The sequence below is a fragment of the Equus przewalskii genome, chromosome 14 (genome assembly GCF_037783145.1).
Source record: "Equus przewalskii isolate Varuska chromosome 14, EquPr2, whole genome shotgun sequence".
In the NCBI taxonomy this organism is placed as follows: Eukaryota; Metazoa; Chordata; class Mammalia; order Perissodactyla; family Equidae; genus Equus; species Equus przewalskii.
The window spans coordinates 8,159,832-8,179,838 of record NC_091844.1 but is presented as its reverse complement, the minus strand read 5'-3'; the positions used below and the strand labels follow the sequence as shown (position 1 = coordinate 8,179,838).

Here is a 20,007-nt window from a genome sequence, read left to right as displayed (position 1 = left end):
AGAGAAAATTAGATAAAAATGAATTAGGAAACCATTTGCAAATTACATATCTGATAAGGATCCTATCCAGAATATATAAAGAACTCTGGAGCTGGCCCTGACAGCCCAGTGGTTAAAGTTCAGCGTTATCTTAGGAACTGGCAACTCAACAATAAAAAGAGAAATAATGCAATTAAAAATGGGCAAAGGTATTGAATAGACAGTTCTCCAAAGAAGATATACAGATATCCAGCAAGCACAAGAAAAAATGCTCAACATCTTTAGTTCTTAGGCAAATGCATATCAAAACCACAATGTGATTCCACTTCACCCCCATTCAGATGGTTATAACAAAAAAGGCAGGCAATAGCAAGTGTTGGTGAGGACGGGGAGGAACTGGAATCCTCATATATTGCTGATGGGAATATAAATGGCATGGCCACTGAAGAAAACAGTTAGTTCCTCAAAAAGATAATACATAGTTACCATATGACCCAACAATTCCACTCCTAAGTGTATACCAAAGAGACCCGAAAACATATGTCCATACAAAAACTTGTACATGAATATTCACAGCAGCATTACTCATAATAGCCAAAACATGGAAGCAAATGTCCATCAACTGATGAATGGATAATAACAAAGGACAAATGAAATGTGGCATACTCATGCAACAGAATAGTATTTGGCCATAAAAAGGAATGACATAATGATACTTGCTACAACATGATGAAACTTGAAAGCATTGTGCTAAGTGAAAGAAACCAGTCACAAAGCCACACATTGTATAATCCCATTTACATGAATGTCCAGAATAGGCAAATCCATAGATGCAGAAGATAGATTAGTGATTGCTGGAGGCTAAGGGCCTTGTAATAAAACCCTTATATCTGTCTTAACAACCCTAAAAGCTTTCTGGAGGGTGCATATTTATGGGCGTTACATCCTCACCACTAATTCATGTCATTTCAGCCCAACATGGAATCATGACTAACAGATGAGTAAAACATTTGTGAACTGGATGGGGACAGGTAGTTGGAAGATGCAAGAAAGGGGTAATATAAGGACAGAGGAACTGGAATCATCAGTGGATTCATGAAATGGATCCCCTGGGAACCACAGGAACAAAACTTTATGGAGCTGAAACAAAATTAGGGAGAGAGAAGGGGCTGCAGGTTGCTATGAGAGCTGGACAGAGAAATGAGTGGAAGATGGAAGAGAATACTCGAACACCTGCTCATCAAGCTTCCTCTCTGCAGAGTCCTCTGACTCTTCCCAGACAGCTCTTTTAAAAGTTATTCAGGTTAATGTTAGCTTCAGGATTACAGGAATATGTGGGCAAAAGAGAAGAGGTAACACGAGTCTGAACAAAGAGCAATTTATTTAGAAGATTTATATGTTGCCTTCAAAATTCAGTGAAGAGAAACTGAATTCTGCTTCTTTATCTGATTAGGGCGGCACCCTGTACTTTGAAACGCACATCATGTTTCTGGTGGACAGACCACAAACGGAGATATGTCATGGCCATTAGCAAGCAAGCTGCTGCAAGCATGTGCTCGTTCTGTGTGTTCACTAGATCAAGCTCATCCAGAGAAGGATTGAACAGAGTGCCTTCTATGCACAGTTCTAGCGGAACAAATCTCGGAGCCTGTGTGTAGAATTAGGCTGGGCTGAGGTTTTCATCTAGCATTCAACAGTATCTTTGCCTCTTATAAGAACAGTTAAAAAGTTGGAGGTGGGGAGATGAGTGGCTAAGGGGCATTTATATTTCTGGAATCTTTTTTTATTTTCTGCACCGAAGAAATGATTAAACTTAGTACATCCTAATTTACTTGCTTGTGCTCACTAAGCATTTATCCTGTACTCATGGCATGAAGGTAAATCAACCCTCCCACCAACACCCTCCCCTTCATTATCTTGTTTCACCAAAGGAGTTTCTCTCCTGCCAATGTGCCTATAACATGCAGGGGCTGCTCACAGGGTAGGGCAGGAATCTATGTCCAAGCACATTTTCCTACACTCTCTATGTGACCAACACCTTTTTGATGTGTATTCTTCAGGGTTGAATTGCCTCTGCAATATGTACCCCCCCAAGCAAGTCATTCTGAGAGGTCATCATGAAAGGCTTCCATTCTATGTTTTATAGATCCACTAGGCTTTGATCCGTCTAGGGTCTGGCACTTCCCCTTCAGAAACTAGATTCTTTTGCCAACTAGAACCTTAGCATCTCTTCTGATGCCAAACCACACTGAAGCCTGATCAATTAAAGAGCTCAGACAAGAGCTGCTGTTCACCGTTTCAGCCAGGACGCTGTCAGCCAGGGTGAGTGAAAGGGGCTGTGACTAGTGGCAACGTTGATGACAATCTTTCATTAAAGGCCTTTTGAGGAAGAGGGAAAAAGTGCTTCTGGATCCTCTTTTCTTGATAATCATCTAGATCTACCTTGAAACTCAGCATTTGTCCAAATTATCAATTGAAATTCTTTCATTTCAGGAAAACCCTCTGATGAGGCTTTTTTGGTTCCATTTATTTCCAGATCTTCAAAATGAAAGTTGATCCAACACCATCAAGCAGAGCAAGCCCTGCCTGCTCCGGTGTGCTTGCTCTCACCTTGGCTCACTAAGACGACGTAAAACCTAAAACCTGTGGCGTTCAAGCCTGCATGCTCCATAAAGAAAGATGTTTCAGTGGGAGAGAAATTTCCTGGGTGAGCTTTCTTTCTCAATCCATATTTACTGAATTTCCATACAACTGGGTCTCCGGTCTGAGCATGAATTCACTGAGTTGCAGGAGCATCTGTACATGCTGATGTGTGTTGAGGGGAGAGGAAAAGGAAGAGAGGAGGGGGTTGCTGGTTGCTGGCAAATCTTGTAAACTGGAATCTTATTCTCAATTTGTCATCTTAACCTGAGCTAGAAATATGTCCCCATCCCTAATTCGTCTAATTAATTAAATGAAGAAATCCTAGCACCAAGGCATAAACAGAATAATTGAATGAAACAGACTTCAAATAAATGAACAATAATTAGGCAAGACACGTTTGTAGGTTCTAGTTTGGATGGATGCAAGTCCGATGAGGTGGAAAAGCCACTTCCCGTTCTACGTTTCTCAGACTATAATCTGGACCTCATTTTACAGATGACACAAGCCATCCTGGGGCTAAATTACAGTTCTCAGCAGACCTTTCCTGGAACCCCAGGAAAGGCATAAAGACCCACCCAATGTCCTCAATGTCCTAAAGCGTGTCAGAATCAGTCTGGAGCTCCTTCAAACTATGAATGCTTGCGCCCTAAGAGGTTCTGGTCCTTGTGCTGGGAGAAGACAAGACTGTCCAGGTCATTACCATACATCCCTCTCATCCTGTTTCCGCTCAATCCAAAGTCAAGCCACTCTAAATTTGTGGGAGTCCATACTTTGTAACATTCTCGCGGCAATCTAGATGTGGTAGATGTGCTACTCTGCCTTTTATCATCCTTGGAGTATCCTGCCTCCAGTAAACTATGGAGCCGGAAGGATCTCAGACACCTTCCCCGTCCCTGCCCAGTCCACCAGCGGCAAAGGCGAGGTGCTGAGTGGATAAGACACTTCGTTCTACTCCTTGGCTGCTCTGTCCTGTGGAAACCACCAACCCAATCTTTTTTCAGTCCAGAAAGTCACCTCCTACTTATTACCTGGTCAGATTCATTTTCCAAACGATCTCCTCCAGGAAGAAGGGAAGAGTAACGGCACTCAATTCAATATTCCCGGGGGTAGGGGTCAGGACAACTGTGTCCAGTTAAACCCAGTAACTTTATTGTGACATTTTAGGGACAGTGCAGGGACTAGAGGATGAGGGTGATGAAAAGTTTGGGGAAAAATCCATAACTAGATGGGATGGAGTGTCCCAGGTTGAATTTTATAGATTCCATTAAAAACTATTTAAGGTCCCTATAAACTTATAAAATATGAAGAAATATTTGTTCCTTTCATTATTCTCAAGATACTGGACTCTCCCAGCTTCAGTTAAGCAAATGACATCCACTGTGTATTTCTTCATGATTAACCTTCCTGAGATTTTTGGAGACTCAACATCCTCCACCCATGTTAGTTTAGCTCTAACTCTCTCTAACATACAGACCAGTTAACACATCCAAGTATCATTTTTGGGAGACATACATGTGGGGGTTACTGAGTGAAAAGCATTTCTTATATATACAATGGAATACTATTCAGCCACGAGAAAGAAGGAAATCTTGCCATTTGCAACAACGTGGATAGGCCTTGAGGGCATGGTGCCAAGGGAGATAAGTCAGATAGGGAAAGACAAATATTGTATATCTCATTTTTATGTGGAATCTGAAAAAGCCGAACTTGTAGAAACAGAGAGGAGAATGGTGGTTACCAGAGCCTGGGTGTGGGGAAGTGGGAAGATGTTGTTAAAGGTACAAACTTGCAATTAGAAGATGAATAAGTTCTGGAGATCTAATGCACAGCATAGTGATTATAGCCCACATTCCTGTGTTATATACTTCAAAGTTGCTAAGAGACTGGATCTTACACGTTCTCAAAACAAGAAAGACACGATGATGAAGTGACGTGATGGGGGTGTTGGCTAACGCTGTGATGGCGATGACATTGCAATATACAAACGCATCGAATCAACACGCTGTACCCCTTAAACTTACACAGTGTTATAGGTCAGTAACATTGCAATAAAAAAGCATCTCTGAGCTACATGCCAAGCACATGTATCAGCTTTGATTACAACAAGCTTTCAGGTTAAAGCCCTCAACGTAGCAAAACTAGGATATAAATCAGATGTTAAGTCAATGAGCAAAGGATCAGGCACCATCATCTGATTTTGAGAGGGAGGCAGGTGCCCTGCTGTGCAGGGCCTTTCCACCCATATTAAGGATTTGGTTGTTTTTCCTAATGAAAGGGTTTAAGCAGGGGGACCCCAGGACCCGATTCGGGTTCAAGACTACTTCAGCTGCTGGACTGAGGCTGGATTCAAGGTGGTAGAGTGGACAACAGGGACCAGTGGATGCAACTGTAGTATGTGTTCTCAGAATAGGCAACAGTTGAATGTATGAAGTATATACATGTACACACATGCACACATAAATCTACCTGTCCATCTGTCTGCAATCTAACTATCCGCTTCTTAATCACAGACACATTATACATGCCATTATCTTGTACACTAAATGAAGCTCCAAAAGTACAGAGGGCCGGTTCAGCCCCTGCTGTAGCATTAGACTGGCACTCCTTTCACCCTTAGGCCTGAATTGTGTTTGGCCTGTTTGTTGGATGGCTTCCTTCTCTTGCGCTGTGTCCTGTTGGAGGAGGGAGAGCTCCCCAGCCTGTCCCAGGGCAGACTTCGCAGGAGCCAGGGCTAAGCTGATGAATGCAGAGGCAGGCTTGCAGCTGAAATGCCCAGTGGGCAACGCAGGAAGCGGCTGAGAAGGCACCCCCTTTCCTTCTCAGAGCATCAGCAGCCACGTTGCTTCCTCCCTGTCTGACCTTGATTTATGGTTCTGTTTCTGGGGGCTCCTCAGCCCTGACATGGTCCTCCAGGCCCACAGGAGCCCTGGGATGCATCACGTGGAGAGGCCTGGTCTGGCTTTGTCTTCCCACTTAGAATGAAACGGAAAATCTACTCCCTCCTGAGTCGCGCAGACCAGCAGAGGAATGTGAGCACACGCAATGCATGAAATGTGATGGTGAAAATGCTGTTGCTCGTTTTCAATTCACAAAGACACCTGCTTCATAGAAAGGAGGCAATTTTCATTTTTCTGAGGAGGAGCTGCTCCCAAAGGTGAAAGGAGCAGGTGGCCTTGCTTTACCATCATCATCTTGAGAAATGGGCATTTTTCTGAATCCCCCTGCTCTGTGGGAAATGCTTTGAAGTGCTTGACCATGAACCCTGGTCTCTGGCCATCTCTCCAGGCCTGGGATCAGGCAGGAGCGGCCACCTGTTGTGGCCTTGTGAGGCCATCCCTTGAACTTCATGCAGGTGCTCGTCGGGGCCTTCTTAGCCACGGACATCCCTACGTGATGGCTCGTCATGCTCGGAGCCCCAGAGCTCCTGCTTGGCTTGTTTCTTCTGGACTCTGGTGTTAGACTGTCTTTGACTTATGAAGTCTCTGTGCTCAACATTGCCAAGATTCTGGAGGCAAAAGCTAAAATGTAAGGCTGAACCTGGAATGTGAGCCTCACACAGATGAATCACACGTGGGCTCGAGCAGCTCCCGGAAGCAGTGGACGCTAAGCCCCATTGTCTCGTAACCTTTGCTTTGAGGCGTAATGCTTACTAATGCTAATTTAATTTTGTGGGTATTTATTTAAGTTATATTTTAATACCTCAGAAGCCTACGCAGTGCGAGGAGGCAGCAGTTCTGAGAAGCAGTTTCACATGAGCTTCTAGACATGAGGGTACCAACGGGTGGCGCTCACCCCTCCTCCTCCAGGCCAGAGGTCCAAGTCTGCTGACATACCCTGGGATGGCCAAGCGGGGCCTGGGTGGTCACCTCTGGCCATGAGTGGCCTTGTCCGGTTACCCCAGCGTGCTGCACAGATGTCTGCACTTGCTGTGTGTGGCCTGCCATGAAGACAGTCCGCCTACATGGCTCCAGGCTGCGCAGAGAACTATGCTCAGTTCTCACAGATCTGGAGCCCCCAGGGAGGACCTCTCTGAGCTGGACTTCTCACGGCTCCCAGCTTTCAGCTCCTGCTGGCATCTGCCTGGGCCCTTCCAGTAGACAATTCCTTCCACAGCCGAGTGCTGAGGCAGATTGGTTCACTGCTCTATGTTCTGTCTCCAAGAGCAGGTGTGCTCCGGGTTCTGGGGTCAACAGGCTCCAGCATGACTGCTTTTAGGATGCCTGAATTAGGAACGCCTCAGACGTTTCTAAAGGTATCCTGGGAATATAATTCTAATAACAGCAAGCTTGACTAGCCAGAACAGAGAGCATAGTCCATGGAAAAGGAAACATCCCTTTTCCTGGCTTCTTGCCATACCTGATAGGGAGCCGGATCAGCTGAACTGTCTCCAGCCCCACGGAGTGTCTCCCTGTCAGCGTCCCGAGGGCGCCAGGGTCTTATCCAGGCTGCATTTTACAAAGGATTGTTGCTCTGATTATTACCAGCCCCTCCCCCAAAGAGCCAATAAATGGAATATATTTTTCATGCTTTGTGTAAAGAATAATAGAATTTTGGAGCTGGAATGAATCTTATCTGAGTTCCTAAAGTGTCAGTACATTTTACAGGTCAAGCAACCGAGGCCCTGGGGGTAAGGGACTCGCCAGAGGCCACCTGCTGTGTCTGCCACCCCTCACGAGTGCCCCCCACAGGCAGCCCCCACACAAGCTCCATGCCACATCTCTCTGGAAGGATCTGATTTCAAGCTTACATTTTGAATGCAGACAAAGGTGATGTTTCAGCGTTCCCTTCGTGCTTAAGCGTCTTTTCTTTTAGAGAGCTTTGGAGAAAGCGTACTAAAGGATTCTGGGTCTTTATCACACACCTCTCTCCAAGGGGGATAGAAATTAATTTGTAAATAGTAAATAGACTATGCTGCACATGCCTTGGAGACAAACTAGTGGCTCTTCCTTCACCAACCTCCCCCTACTCCCACCATAACAAGAGCCACCATTTACCCACCCAGGACTGACTGCACAAGACACCCTGCAATTATTTGCAACCCTCTCAATAACCCTATCAGGTAGAAATTATTATTCCTATCTTGCAGATGAGGAAACTGAGGCTCCCAAAGGCTAAGTAACTTGCCCCAGTTCACACAGCTTGGTGAGTGCTGGAATCCTAGTTATCTGATTCCAAGGGTATACTCTTTCCACTTCAGGCTGGTGAAGACATCATTTTGCATCTCAGGGCGCTGTTAAAGTCATGCGACCCAGAGACGAGCCCCCCACCGCATCCCCCAGCCGCTCTGCTTTAAGCAGAGGACCTCTGTGGTGAGGCCAAACCCTCATCTACCTGCAGAACTCTCCTTCCGATTCCGGCAGCAGGAGGGAGGCCATGGGGTTCTTCATCAGGTCGGCCACCACGGGGTCCTTGGGCGTCACATAGAAGAAAGGAGTCCCAGTGCTGTTGTTCAAGGGGCCGTCGCTGATGGGCAGGCAGTTCCCAAATGGCAGTCCTGGGATCTGACAGACACCAAAAAAGGGTTTTTCAATGTACAGTTGTGGGCTGACCTGAGCTGGGAGCTTAGCTTGTGTCTCTGGCCAAGAAATACAGCCCCGGGGATGTGAGGGAGCACGGCACCACCAGGGTTTTCACAGGCAGGACACTGAGGCACCGAGGTTCCCAATGTGCCCAATTCACCCAGTGATGGCTCCAGAATTTCTAGAGAGGAGCTTAGCAGTGGCATTCTGTTCGGAAGGGATGGTTAGGAGATTATTCTTGAAGCTGCACTTACCTAGCAAACACACTCACCTTATTAAATGTGAAGTTGTTTGGGGGAGCGGCAATGAAATTCACGGAGGGGCGCTAAAACCGCTCCCACGAGCTGGCCCTGGGAGCCCACTGCTTCCACCGCCTCCCCGAAGGTTTTGGCAGATTTGGGGATAGACTTTAAGTCTTAACTTTAACATCTTACCTGACCTTTGGACTCCAGGAACATTCTATTACTGTTTCTTTTAGGGCCACACCACTTTTACTTATTAGTCACATTTTTTCTTGTAATCAACAATATTTCATTATAGAATGCAGGAACTTATGGGAAATTGGTTTTCTCACCCTTTTAGCTTAAAGGAAACCACAGAAAAATGCTACGGCAATTTTTGTTCACGATCATCTAGTCGATGGGTGAAATTCTCAGACACATCCACATATATTTCTTCGGTTTTCCCAAACCCTGCTGGGTCCAGCATCTCAATCTTCATGAGCTTTACCCTTTATAGAGTGTTCCTCGTCGTTACTTAGCTCACAACTCAGAGGCTGTCTTTGTCTTTGAAGTGTTGCATGACAACGGTGTGTAGAATTGTGATAAGGGATGGCTTTAATCTTTTAAGAAAACACGATGTTAAGCAGTCCTCGAAAATGGTAATACAAGCCCATTCACAAGATTCTGTTTTCCAGCTTGTCCTAAGCTGCCTAGACTCATGCTTTGCACCCAGGGCAGGCATGTGGCAAATGCTCTCTGAATTTATTGAGTTTAGATTAAATGTCAATATTGGAAAAGGGCACTACTAACGAAGCTAAGAAAAGGGATGTCGAAAGTCAAAATATCTTTAGTACATTGGCATTAGACTTTTAACTGCTTGCAACAATCCGTGTTTTATTTATTTATTTATTTTTTTAAAGATTTTATTTTTTCCTTTTTCTCCCCAAAGCCCCCCGGTACATAGTTGTGTATTCTTTGTTGTGGGTTCCTCTAGCTGTGGCATGTGGGACGCCGCCTCAGCGTGGTCTGACGAGCAGTGCCGTGTCCGCGCCCAGGATTCGAACCGATGAAACACTGGGCCGCCTGCAGCGGAGCGCGCGAACTTAACCACTCGGCCACGGGGCCAGCCCCAACAATCCGTGTTTTAAACCAAGATGATCTTCATATTTAAGCTTCATATCTTCTTAAGGTGTGTCTTAGGAGCATAATATATAACTGAAAACTATGTGGATGCTGTGAAAGAGGTTAAGATCATTGCCATAACTGGAATAAAGTTGTGATTTTGATCTCTTTTTTAAGCAACCAAGGACCTTCAAAACTACCTATTCCTAGTCAGCCACTTAATTTCATAGATGAGGAAAGCAAAGTGGAGAACCCAGTGACTGGGCCACAGTCTCAGAGCACGTGAGACCCAGAGCTGGGGCAGGAACCTGCCCCCTGGCCAAGGACCTATACATTCCATAAAATATTAATTTTTTTATATGAAATAAGTAGGAGTTCACATTATTGCCCTGTAATAAAATCCTTACATTGATCTTAACAGCCCCAAAAGCTTTCTGGAGGGTGTACTTATGGATGTGACATCCTCATCATTTATCTATGTCACTCTGGCTTAAGGTGGAATCGCGTCTAACAGACGAGTAAAACATGTGTGAACTGAACCATAAAGATTGCCACTGATAACAGCTCATTCCAGATTTTTGCACAATAAGCCTCCTTCCCAGAAAAGTTCTTGAGTTCCATTTTTTAAAATGTAAACTTCCACCAAAGCCCGGGGTAGCGTCTTTCTCCCAGTCCCGCTTGGGTTCGGTGTCAGCAGGTGACGGGAAAGTTCAGGTTACTGGCGGGTGCTGTGGGCTGGGAGGGGCTGTGCGCGCCTACTCAGTGATTCCAAAGGCTGCTCTGGCTGCTTCTGTCCAGGTCTCTGGTCAAGAGCTGGTTATTTGTACGGCTCTGACTGAGCATCTCAAGACTACGCTTCAGTCCCCATCCACCTGGCAGGAAGCCTGGTTGTCAGCCACTCTCCTCCCCCGCCCCGCGCCCCCGCCCACCACCACCACCACCACCACTTTCCCAGGCTAACCCAAGCATGGTGTGGTTCCATTATTTACACAGTGTCCACGGTCCAAACCAGCCCACTGGCACGTCTGTTAGACCTGAATTCGAGTACGTGAGCGGTCGCTAGCATCTCCCTGGCCTCTGGGCGCGCCGCCTGAGCGCCAGACCACTGCGAGGCATGCACCTGCCCCGCGCTGCGGCCGGGCGGCTTACCTTCTCGTGGGCGGACACGGTGGCCAGACAGCCCCAGGCGCTGGCGTGGGCCAGGAAGCGGGCGGTGCCCGGGCGCAGCCTCGGGCCGCTCTCGCGCGGGTAGGAGAACATCCCGGGCGGCGCGGGCGGCGGTCTGGCGCGGGCGGCGCCCGCCGGGGGCGGCAGGTGCGCGTCCTCCTTGTGCGCCGAGGCCGGGAAGCTCTGCTGCCAGATGCTGCCCGAGTCCTCCAGCAGCGCGGGCAGTGCCTCCTCGGTGGAGGCGCTGTCCAGCTCCTCGTCCACCTCATTGGTGACGGCCCAGGACACCGAGCTCACGATCACGTAGCCCGCGGCCGGGGACAGCAGGGCGCTGCAGCACAGCAGCCAGGAGAGGCGGGTCCCGGGCCGCGCCGGCCGCTCTCCGCGGCGCACGGACATCTTGCAGGCGGCGCGTCCTGCCGCGGGGACCGCCAGCAGCGCGCCAGCGGCCTGCGAGGGCGGCAGCGCCCCCCTGCGGCGGATGCGGGCGCTGGCACGAGCTTCCGACCCCCGCAGGATGCCCGGTGGGGGGAGGTCCCCCGCCCAGCTGGGGATGCCCGCGCCGCCGCGTGCCACGCCGAGAAGTCGAGGCTCCCGGAAGACCAGATTCCACTCCAACGCGGCACAGACTGCAGTCGCCGTGTGCAGAGTCCTCATCGCGTGCCAGGTCCGGGCGTGGGCTCGTTTCCTGCTGGATTGGCACAGGCTCTGCCGTCAGATGGTGGGCGTTCAAATCCTGGCTCAATACACTCCTCCACTCACCGAGCTGTGTGACCCTGCTGAGTCACTTAACCTTTCTGTGCCCCAGTTCCCTCATTAGAGAACGAAGAAAATAGTGTCATAGGGGTGAGGGAGGGGAGGATTAAATGAATTAATATTTGGAAAGGCTTAGAACAGTGCGTGGCAGGGAGAAAGCATTACATTTTGTTAAAAAGACAAAGGTAGGGATTTTTATCATCATCTTATAGAAGAGGAACTGAGTGAACAGTGAAGGTAAGATTAGCATCAAGTCCCTCTCATGCCAAAGCTCTGTAAGGACAATGATGGTCATATGCTTTGTTATGACAGGAGGGCACTGCCTCCAGTTCTTCTAAAAGCAAAATCAAGGTGTCTACACATAACCTAAAATAAAGGTCAGCGCCCAGAGAGAACGGGGCTGGGATGGAGTGGGCAGAGAATTCTGTGTCCCACGATTTAAAACATTCTCTTATTGATGGAAATTCGGGTTGTTTTCAGTAATAAAGTTTTATAGATATCAAAATAATTTAGAATTTTTCGCACTTTTTAAACCTCTGCTTATGGTACCCATAACAGGCTCCCTAGGAGGCATTTTCTGCTATAGATTTTCTACCTAGCGTCTAACAACCCTCCTTCAAATTTGTTATGGATGAAAATAACTTGCACCAGCACTAGGATTTTTAAAGACATTTTGATAAATGTTACATTCTGCAGTAACTAGAGGATCCACTGTTTACCATTCAAGCCATTTTTCTTAAATTCTACTTAATCTCCTCAGTGCCCTCCAAGCTGGCTCCCGGTCCCACCCTGGTCACCTTCCCAGGGTGCCCTCTTTCTGGCTTTGTCTACTGGAGCTCCCTGCAGCCTCCTGTGCAGCTGACCCCTCTCTCCTCCTTGGGGTCTCTTCTTACCTCTCTGGCTGCTCTTTCTCAGTCTCCTTCACAGATCCCCTACTCTGTCCACCGCTGCACATTGACATTCTAAGAGGACTTCTGTCTCTAGCCTTTTCTTCTCTGTACTCTGAGTGATCTCATCTACTCTGGTGGCTTCCGCCATCCTTTTATGCTGCTGACTTGACAACGAAAATTTCCTGCTTAGTGCTCTTGCTCACTTTCTCTCTCCCCATCCCTGGAATGATATGTCTTGCAGCCATGGAGATGCACATAACAAGTCATTAAAACATGGGCTCTGGATTCAAGTGAATCCAAACCCTGCTCTATCACCTACTAGCTGGGTCTGCAAAATGAAGACAGTGCGGTCTACCTCACCAGGCGGTTGTGATTACCGCATGGGGTATCAGGTGTGAAGTACTTTCTGATGGGGGATGAATATCATCCACCCTTTATATTTGCACAGGAGAGATGGAATGTACAGTCTAATCCCTGGAAAGGGAAAATATGGAGGAATATTGCAGGCTTTTGACTATCCTCTTACTCCAGGCTCCTCATCTGGTGGATGAGTTTGGGAAGAGGAACTCAACATGCTGTCTCAGCCTCAGCAGGGTTATTCTTTTCTCTTTTGAATGGTCTGTCCACTGTTCTCTTCTGCCATGTCTGAGCTGGGCTGCCCCTGGAGCAGGTGTGTGGCTGCCCTGTTCTCTCTATGACTGAGGGAGTAAGTTTGCTGGCAGAACCTAATTGGAGTCCTAGTTGGTCAAAATTGTCCCGACTATCTTTTTCTCTATTAAGCTTTCTGATTCCTGTGTTTTATTTCCCAATTAGATCCAAAGTCAAAAGGGATTTAAGAGGGTGAACAAAAGTCATTCTCAAACTCCATCACGTAACACATGCCAGGACAGGGTAAATGCTCAGAAAATGGTAGTCACTGGGATCTGCCTTCTGGCCATTTGCCCCTGAATATCTAACAGGTGTTTCACACTCAGCTTTCGGGAGACAATTCTCTGTGGATTTCTTGTGTTCCAACAGGGTCCAGGCCTGCTTAATACTCTCGACAAGCTAGAGGTGGTGTATCCTTCTGGAGAGAGTTAGAGGCCTATTTCCCCAGAGACATCTCAGGTGGTAAAGATAAAGCCCTTCCTTCCTCTCCCCAGAGACACTTGCTTACTCTTCAGGGTGATAAACCTAAAGACTGCTTCCCCACCTTTCCAGGAGATTTGCTTCCATTGCGGGGTATCACCAACAGCCATGACAAAAGCTGAGTCTCATAATTTCAGAGTTCCTCTCCACCGACAGGTGCATATACACGTGGCATCTGGCCTTCATTGCATCAGCCTGTGAAGACCGGGATGTGGGGAACCGAGGTAAGATATTGCTCTGGCTGTCGTTTTTTTCTTTGAGTAATAAATGGTCCATTTCTCTGACCCAGGAATCTTGAATTCTTCTATAAGTACACACAGACAGACAGACAGACACACACACAGACGCACTCGTGGCAGGCTAATGTTTAGTTTGCACATAAGGGAAACTCTCAGCCCCTTCAGTTTTGGACTTGACAGCAACATGTTCTCCTTCCAAAGTCACTGCTCCCCCTGGGTTTACACCTCAGTGTACGACCTCAGTGTCTGTTGTGGACACCGTCACTCAAAGCAGAAACCTAGGTGTCACCTTGTGTTTGAAACAGACATAATCTCGCCTAATCTTTCACCATGACCTGAGTATTTTATCTCTTTAATATTTTAAATCTCTTAACATCTGTTCACTTCTTTCCTTGCTTTCTCTCGCTAACTTGGCTCAATCCCTCATAATGTCTCATTGGATTTCTCATCATTCCCTTGCTATAAATCCTTCAATGGCTTCTCATTGCCAACAGGATAAAGTCCAAGATCCTTAACCCAACATACTGGTCCTTTGTAACCTGGCCCCTGCTTTTCTCTCTCTTTCCGTCTCTCGCCACTGGCCCTCCCTCGCAGACTCTGCCGCAGTGATGCTGGCCTCTTCGTGGTCCACAGACGGTGAGCACCCACGACCGCCGGGCGGGCTCTGCAATGAACATTTTGCTGTATTTGCATTGTCACTCTCCATCTATGTATCTATCTCTCTATCTGTTCATCAATCTCCATGATAATCATTTTAACACATTTTAACTGAGAGAGTTGACATATGCAGAAAATGCATAAAACATGTATGTACAATTTAAAGAATCGCTAAACAGAAAACCCATGTTAACATGGTACAGCTCACTGGAAGTGCTCTGTATGCCTCTCATCACCGTCCCTGCCTCCTCCCCCAGAGATAATTACTATCCTGACATTTGTGAGAGACATTTCTTTGCTTTTCTTTATAGTTTTACCTCCTATGTATGCATCCCTAACTATTATAGATTAGTTTTATCTATTTGAACTTTATATCAGTGAAATGACACTTTACATATTTTTTGTGTCTTTCTACTTTCAGTCAAAATTACGTTTGTGAGAATCATCCTCGCTTTGTTGTTTGTGAATACTGTGTATCTACGGCTGTATGTATTCCATTGTGTGGCTGAGTGACTAATTTTTCCACTGTTCTATTGTCAGTGGGTGTTTTAATAGGTTTTATTATTCAGATATGGTGAGGCCAACAGATCAGGAGATGACTGCCATTGAAAAGGTAATTTATTCTCTTTGTACGTAGATCGCAAGAGAGGGAGCACATGTCATGTCACCGGAGGCCTCATGAGGGAGCACAGGGTCAGCTGGGATGCAGACGGAGAGGGGGCGCTACGGGCAAGTGCCGTTATCACGGTTTCTGCGGGAAGGAATAGGAGAGGAGGGCTGAGCAGGCTCAGGGTTGGCTAGTTTGAATAATATCAGGGCTTTGGGACACAGGGCTGTCCCTGGCTGTCTGGTACCTGGGCCTGGGGTGATTAGGGCAGGTGGATAGTGGCCTGGAGTGTGAGAGCCATAAAGGAGGCAGTGGGAGTGTGGGCTCTGGGTTGTTAGGTTTGTATTTCAAAAGTGCATCCCCAGGAGGACTCCTGGGAGCACTCCTCCTGAGGACGGGCAGTGACGAGGAGGCCACGGTGGGAAGACTCGAGCATGCTACCAGGTTGTCCAGAAGGAGGTGTGTGCGGCATGCGCACGCAGGGCAGATGTTACAGCATCAGGTTACAGAAACTAGAAACATTAACATACAATGGACGCCTGGGTTTCGAGGTTCTTGCCGGTACAAACAACCCTGCTATGAACATTGTTGTATTCTGGTGTGTTGCATCTTTTATGCCCTATCTCACTTCCTCTCAGCCCGTCTGTTTTCTCCAGTTGTTGCTGTGGTAACTGACTACACGTGGGTGTAGACTGATGGCAGGTCACCTCAGCTGTCCTGTGTAGCCCTCACTTTCTGCCACAAGACCTCTGGGCCAACTGCTGTGTGGACATCTTTTGGGCTCCACTCAGCCGTCTGAAAACCTAGGAGTGCAGAACATTCATACCCACTGGGACAGCTTTGACCAGTGGGGACAGGAGCCAGAGGATAAATGCTCCCCACCTCCAAGTCACAAGCAGACAATTCTGAAGGTGACTCTACACAGTTCCTCAGTGAGCGTCCAACAGGATTGAGCCTCGGGTGTTCACAGTGGTAACCGACTCATGATGCACCCTTAGAATGGCTTTCCTTCCTCCATGTTCCAATCATTCTAGGCCCCCACTCCTGTTCTTTAGGACTATATCCCAGAGTAAACCACCTGTGTGCAAGTCCTTGTCTCAGGCTCCACTCTCTGGAGGCACCTAAGCTAAGGCACTGGCACACACACCCAAGAGTTCCTCTAGAGTCCTGTATACCTTGTAGTGGAGTTGCTGGTTCTAGAATATGAGAATGCTTAATTTTATTACATAAGGTCAAACTGGTAACCAAAATGATTGTACCAATTTATATTGCTGCTATCAGCATATGAGAGTTCCGATTGCTCCACATTCTCGTCAACACACAGATTGTTGTTGGGTTTTCTGTCTTTTATTTCCCCCCCCCTAATGTGGTGGATGAGTAATGATATCTCATTTTTATTTTAATGACTAATGTGATTGATCGTCTTTTCATACATTTATTGGCCAGTTGGATATTCCCTTTTGTGAAATGCCTAATAATGTCTTTTGCCGATTTATATTGAGTTGTCTGTGTTTTTTTGTGTTGATTTGTAAGAATTAATTTTATTATCTATATTCCAGTCTTTTGGTGTTCTCATGTGTCACAAGTTGTCTTCGGCTTGTTGTGATGGTTAATTTTATGTGTCAGTTTGAATGGGCTAAGGGGTACCCTGATAGCTGGTAAAACATTATTTCTGGTTGTGCCTGTGAGGGTGTTTCTGGAAGATATTAGCATTTGAATCAGACTGAGTAAAGAAGATCACCCTCATCAATGCAAGTGGGCATCATCCAACCCTCGAGGGCCTGAATAGAGCAAAAAGGCAGAGGAGGGAGAATTTTCTCTCTGCCTGAGCTGGGATGTCCATCTTCTCCTGCCTCCTGACATCAGCACTCCTGGTCTCAGACCTTCGGGCTGGACTGAAGCTTACACCATTGCTACCCCTGGTTCTCAGGCCTTCAAGTTTGGTCTAAACTACACCACTGGCTTTCCTGGACCTGTAACTTGTGGATGGCAGATTGCGGGACTTCTCAGCCTCCGTAATCACGTGAGCTAATCCCTTGTAATAGATCTCTTTCTGTATTTCTATGTGTATCCTATTGGTTCTGTTTCTCTGGAGAACCCCGACTGATTCACTTGTCTGTTTTACTCTCTTAATAGGGTCTTAAGTTTAATATCATCCAATTTATCAGACTTTTCATTTAAGTTAGTTTTTTGGGGGTCTTGTTAAGATTTTCTAAAAGATTATCTTATAGTTTTACCTTTCATATTTAGGTCTTCAACATACATTGAATTAATTTTGTTGTAACGTATGAGGTAGAGATCCAATTTCACTTCTTCCCCATGAAGATACTCAATTGTGGCAGCACCGTTTATTGAAAAGTTCATCTTTTCCCCACGGCTCTGCAGTGTCACTTCTTTCATATGTCAAATGTCATATATGTTTGGTTCTGTTCTGTTCGTTTCTGCTCTCTCATGTTCCATTAGTTTACCTATCTCATCACTAACACTATATCATCTTAGTTACAAAGGCTTTATAGCAAGTCTTTATATCTGCTAGGCCATGCCCTGCCCGCGTGAATTCTACTTCTTGAGTCTTTGCATTTCAACACTTTAAAAAAGAACCTGTTGCATGGAATATAAATGTAAAATATAAATATGAAATGTTGTCTCATTTATTTAGATATTCTTCAGTGCTTCTCAATATGTATACTTTTCTCATAGAATTCTTTAATGTATTTTGTTAATTTCCAAGCACCTCAGATTTCTTGATATGATTACAAATGGCACCTTCTAAAATTCCATGTTATAAAAGATTGTTGCTGATATATAAAAATATAAATGACTTTTCAATAGGCAACTTTACCAAAGAATAATTTGCACACCATAAAATCCACCAGTTTTAAGTTCATTGTTTGCTATGCTTTGACAAAATGTGCAGTTGTGTAATCACCTCCGTAGTCAAACTATAGGATATTTTTATCATCCCAAAAAGTTCTCGCAGGTCCCTTTGCAGCCTATCCCATTCACCACCCCTTGGCCTCAATTGGCTTCATTTCACTATAGTTTTGCCTTTTTCAGATTAGTTCCTTGTGTCTGGCTTCTTTTACTTAGCATACTATTGAGATCGATCCATGTTGTTCTGTGTATCAGTAGTGTTTCCCCTTTTTATTGGTGAATAATATTCCCTTGTGTGGATATACCACATTTGTCTATTTACTCATCAGTTGATGGATATTTGGATTGTCTCCCCTTTTTTGTGGCTATTATGAATAAAGCAGCTAATAATATTCACATACAAGTCTTTGTGGGGACACGTTTTCATTTATCTTGGGTAAATACTAAAGAGTAGGATTGCTGGGTTGTAGGATAACTATATGTTTCTCATTGTAATGAATCGTCAAGCTTTTTTTCCAAAGTGGATATACCATTTTATATGCCCACTGACACTATACGACGGTTCCTGTTGTTCCAAATCCTTGTCAACACTTGGTATTTTGTGGCTTTTAAATTTTAGCCATTCTAGTGGGTGTGTAGTGATATTTCACTGTAGTTTTAATTTACATTTCCCTAATGTCTATTAAGTTGAACAGCTTTTCACATACTGACTTTTTGTATATCTTCTTTGGTGAAGTGTCAGTTTAAATATTTGCTCATTTAAAAATCTGGCTGTATGTCTTATCATTGAGTTGTGAGAGTTATTTTATATATTCTCCATACCAGTCCTTTATCAGGTATATATTTTGCAAATATTTTCTCCCAGTCTGTGGCTTTTATTTTCCTTTTCTTAACAGTGTCCTTTGAAGAGCAAACGTTAAAAATTTTGATGATATTTAAATTATCAATTTCTTTCTTTTGTGGTTTGTGCTTTCTGTATCTTTTCTAAGAAATCTTTGCCTGATCTAAGCTCATGAAAAATATTTTTGATGTGTTATTCTAGAAGTTTCAAGGTTTTATCTCCTACGTTTAGGTCTATAATCCATTTAAAGATAATTTTTGTATATATTTGAGGTTCATTTTGACTATACAGATATCAAATCAATTCATCACTCTTTGTTGAAAACACTGTGCCTTCTCCTGACATACATGTTGTTTTTTTAAAATGCTTTATTTTTCTTACTCCAACAAGATATTTTTATCGTTATTATTTTATCCAATCCACGTTTATTTAGATTTAACTATATATTTTCCAGTTTCCTTACTCTTCATCCTTCCTTGCATCTCAGACATTCCATTTAGGATCACTTTCTTTCTTCCTGAAGTACATTCTTTAGAATCTCCTTTAATGAGCATCTACTAGTGGCAGACTCTCTTTTGTTTGCCTGAAATGTATTTCTCTTTCATTCATAGAAAATATGTCTGCTGAGTGTAGAATTTTAGGCTAGTAGGTATGTTTTCAACACGTTAGAGCTATCGTCCCACTTTGGTTTCCACTGTCAAGATCGAGAAGGCAGATTTCAGTCTCACTGTCACTCCTTTGAAGATAACCTCTCTTTATTTCTCTTGTGGCCTTTAAACTCTTCTCTATGCCTTTGGTATGTGTCTAGGTGTGAGTTTCTTCCTTCCTTCTTTCTTTCCTTTTATTATTCCTGGAATTTGTTGGGTGTCTTTCATCAGTTCTGGAAAATTCTCAACAACTACCTCCTTAAATATTGCCTCTTTCCCATTCTTAAGACTCTCTCTCTGATTAATGTCTCTAACCTGTCTTTCATATGTGTAGTCTCTTTGTGCTATATTTTAGATAATTTATTGTTATGTACTGAATGTTTGTGTGCTCCCCAAAGTCACATGTTGGAGCTCTAACCTGAGTAGGGCTGTATTTAGGAATAGGCCTCTAATTAGCCCTGACATCGGTTTCTCCACATTAAACCCAGCATATATGGGGTTAAAACCAAAGCACTCATTCCCTGCTTACTCCCTGGCTCCCTGGTTCCAGAATCCACTATCCGCCATGGAGACAGACAGTCAAGGTTTTCCACCTACAAATTCCCTTATTATCCTCCTCCCTGTAAGCAGCCTCCCAAGGCAGAACACAGGCTGGTGGGAAAGCTCCAACCAGCAAGGCCACAGACTCCCCCCAACCCCTCACAAGCAGAAACATTC

At 45.3% G+C, this 20,007-nt stretch overlaps 1 protein-coding gene across 4 annotated transcripts in view; it reads right to left on the bottom strand.

Moving 5' to 3' along the window:
• Positions 1 to 18,199, bottom strand: part of CREG2 (cellular repressor of E1A stimulated genes 2) — a 52,111-nt gene extending 33,912 nt beyond the window's left edge. For all 4 annotated transcript variants that reach the window (XR_011526325.1, XM_070573464.1, XM_070573466.1 and 1 more), the window contains exons 1-2: positions 10,634 to 18,199; positions 7,954 to 8,123 (exon numbers count right to left, since the gene is read on the bottom strand). Coding sequence is in view for 3 of the 4 variants with exons in the window: in XM_070573464.1 (XP_070429565.1) it covers positions 7,954 to 8,123; positions 10,634 to 11,308 (845 nt within the window). In the remaining variant the exon portion in view is untranslated. The remainder of the gene's footprint in view (positions 1 to 7,953; positions 8,124 to 10,633) is intronic.
• Positions 18,200 to 20,007: the final 1,808 nt, after the last annotated feature.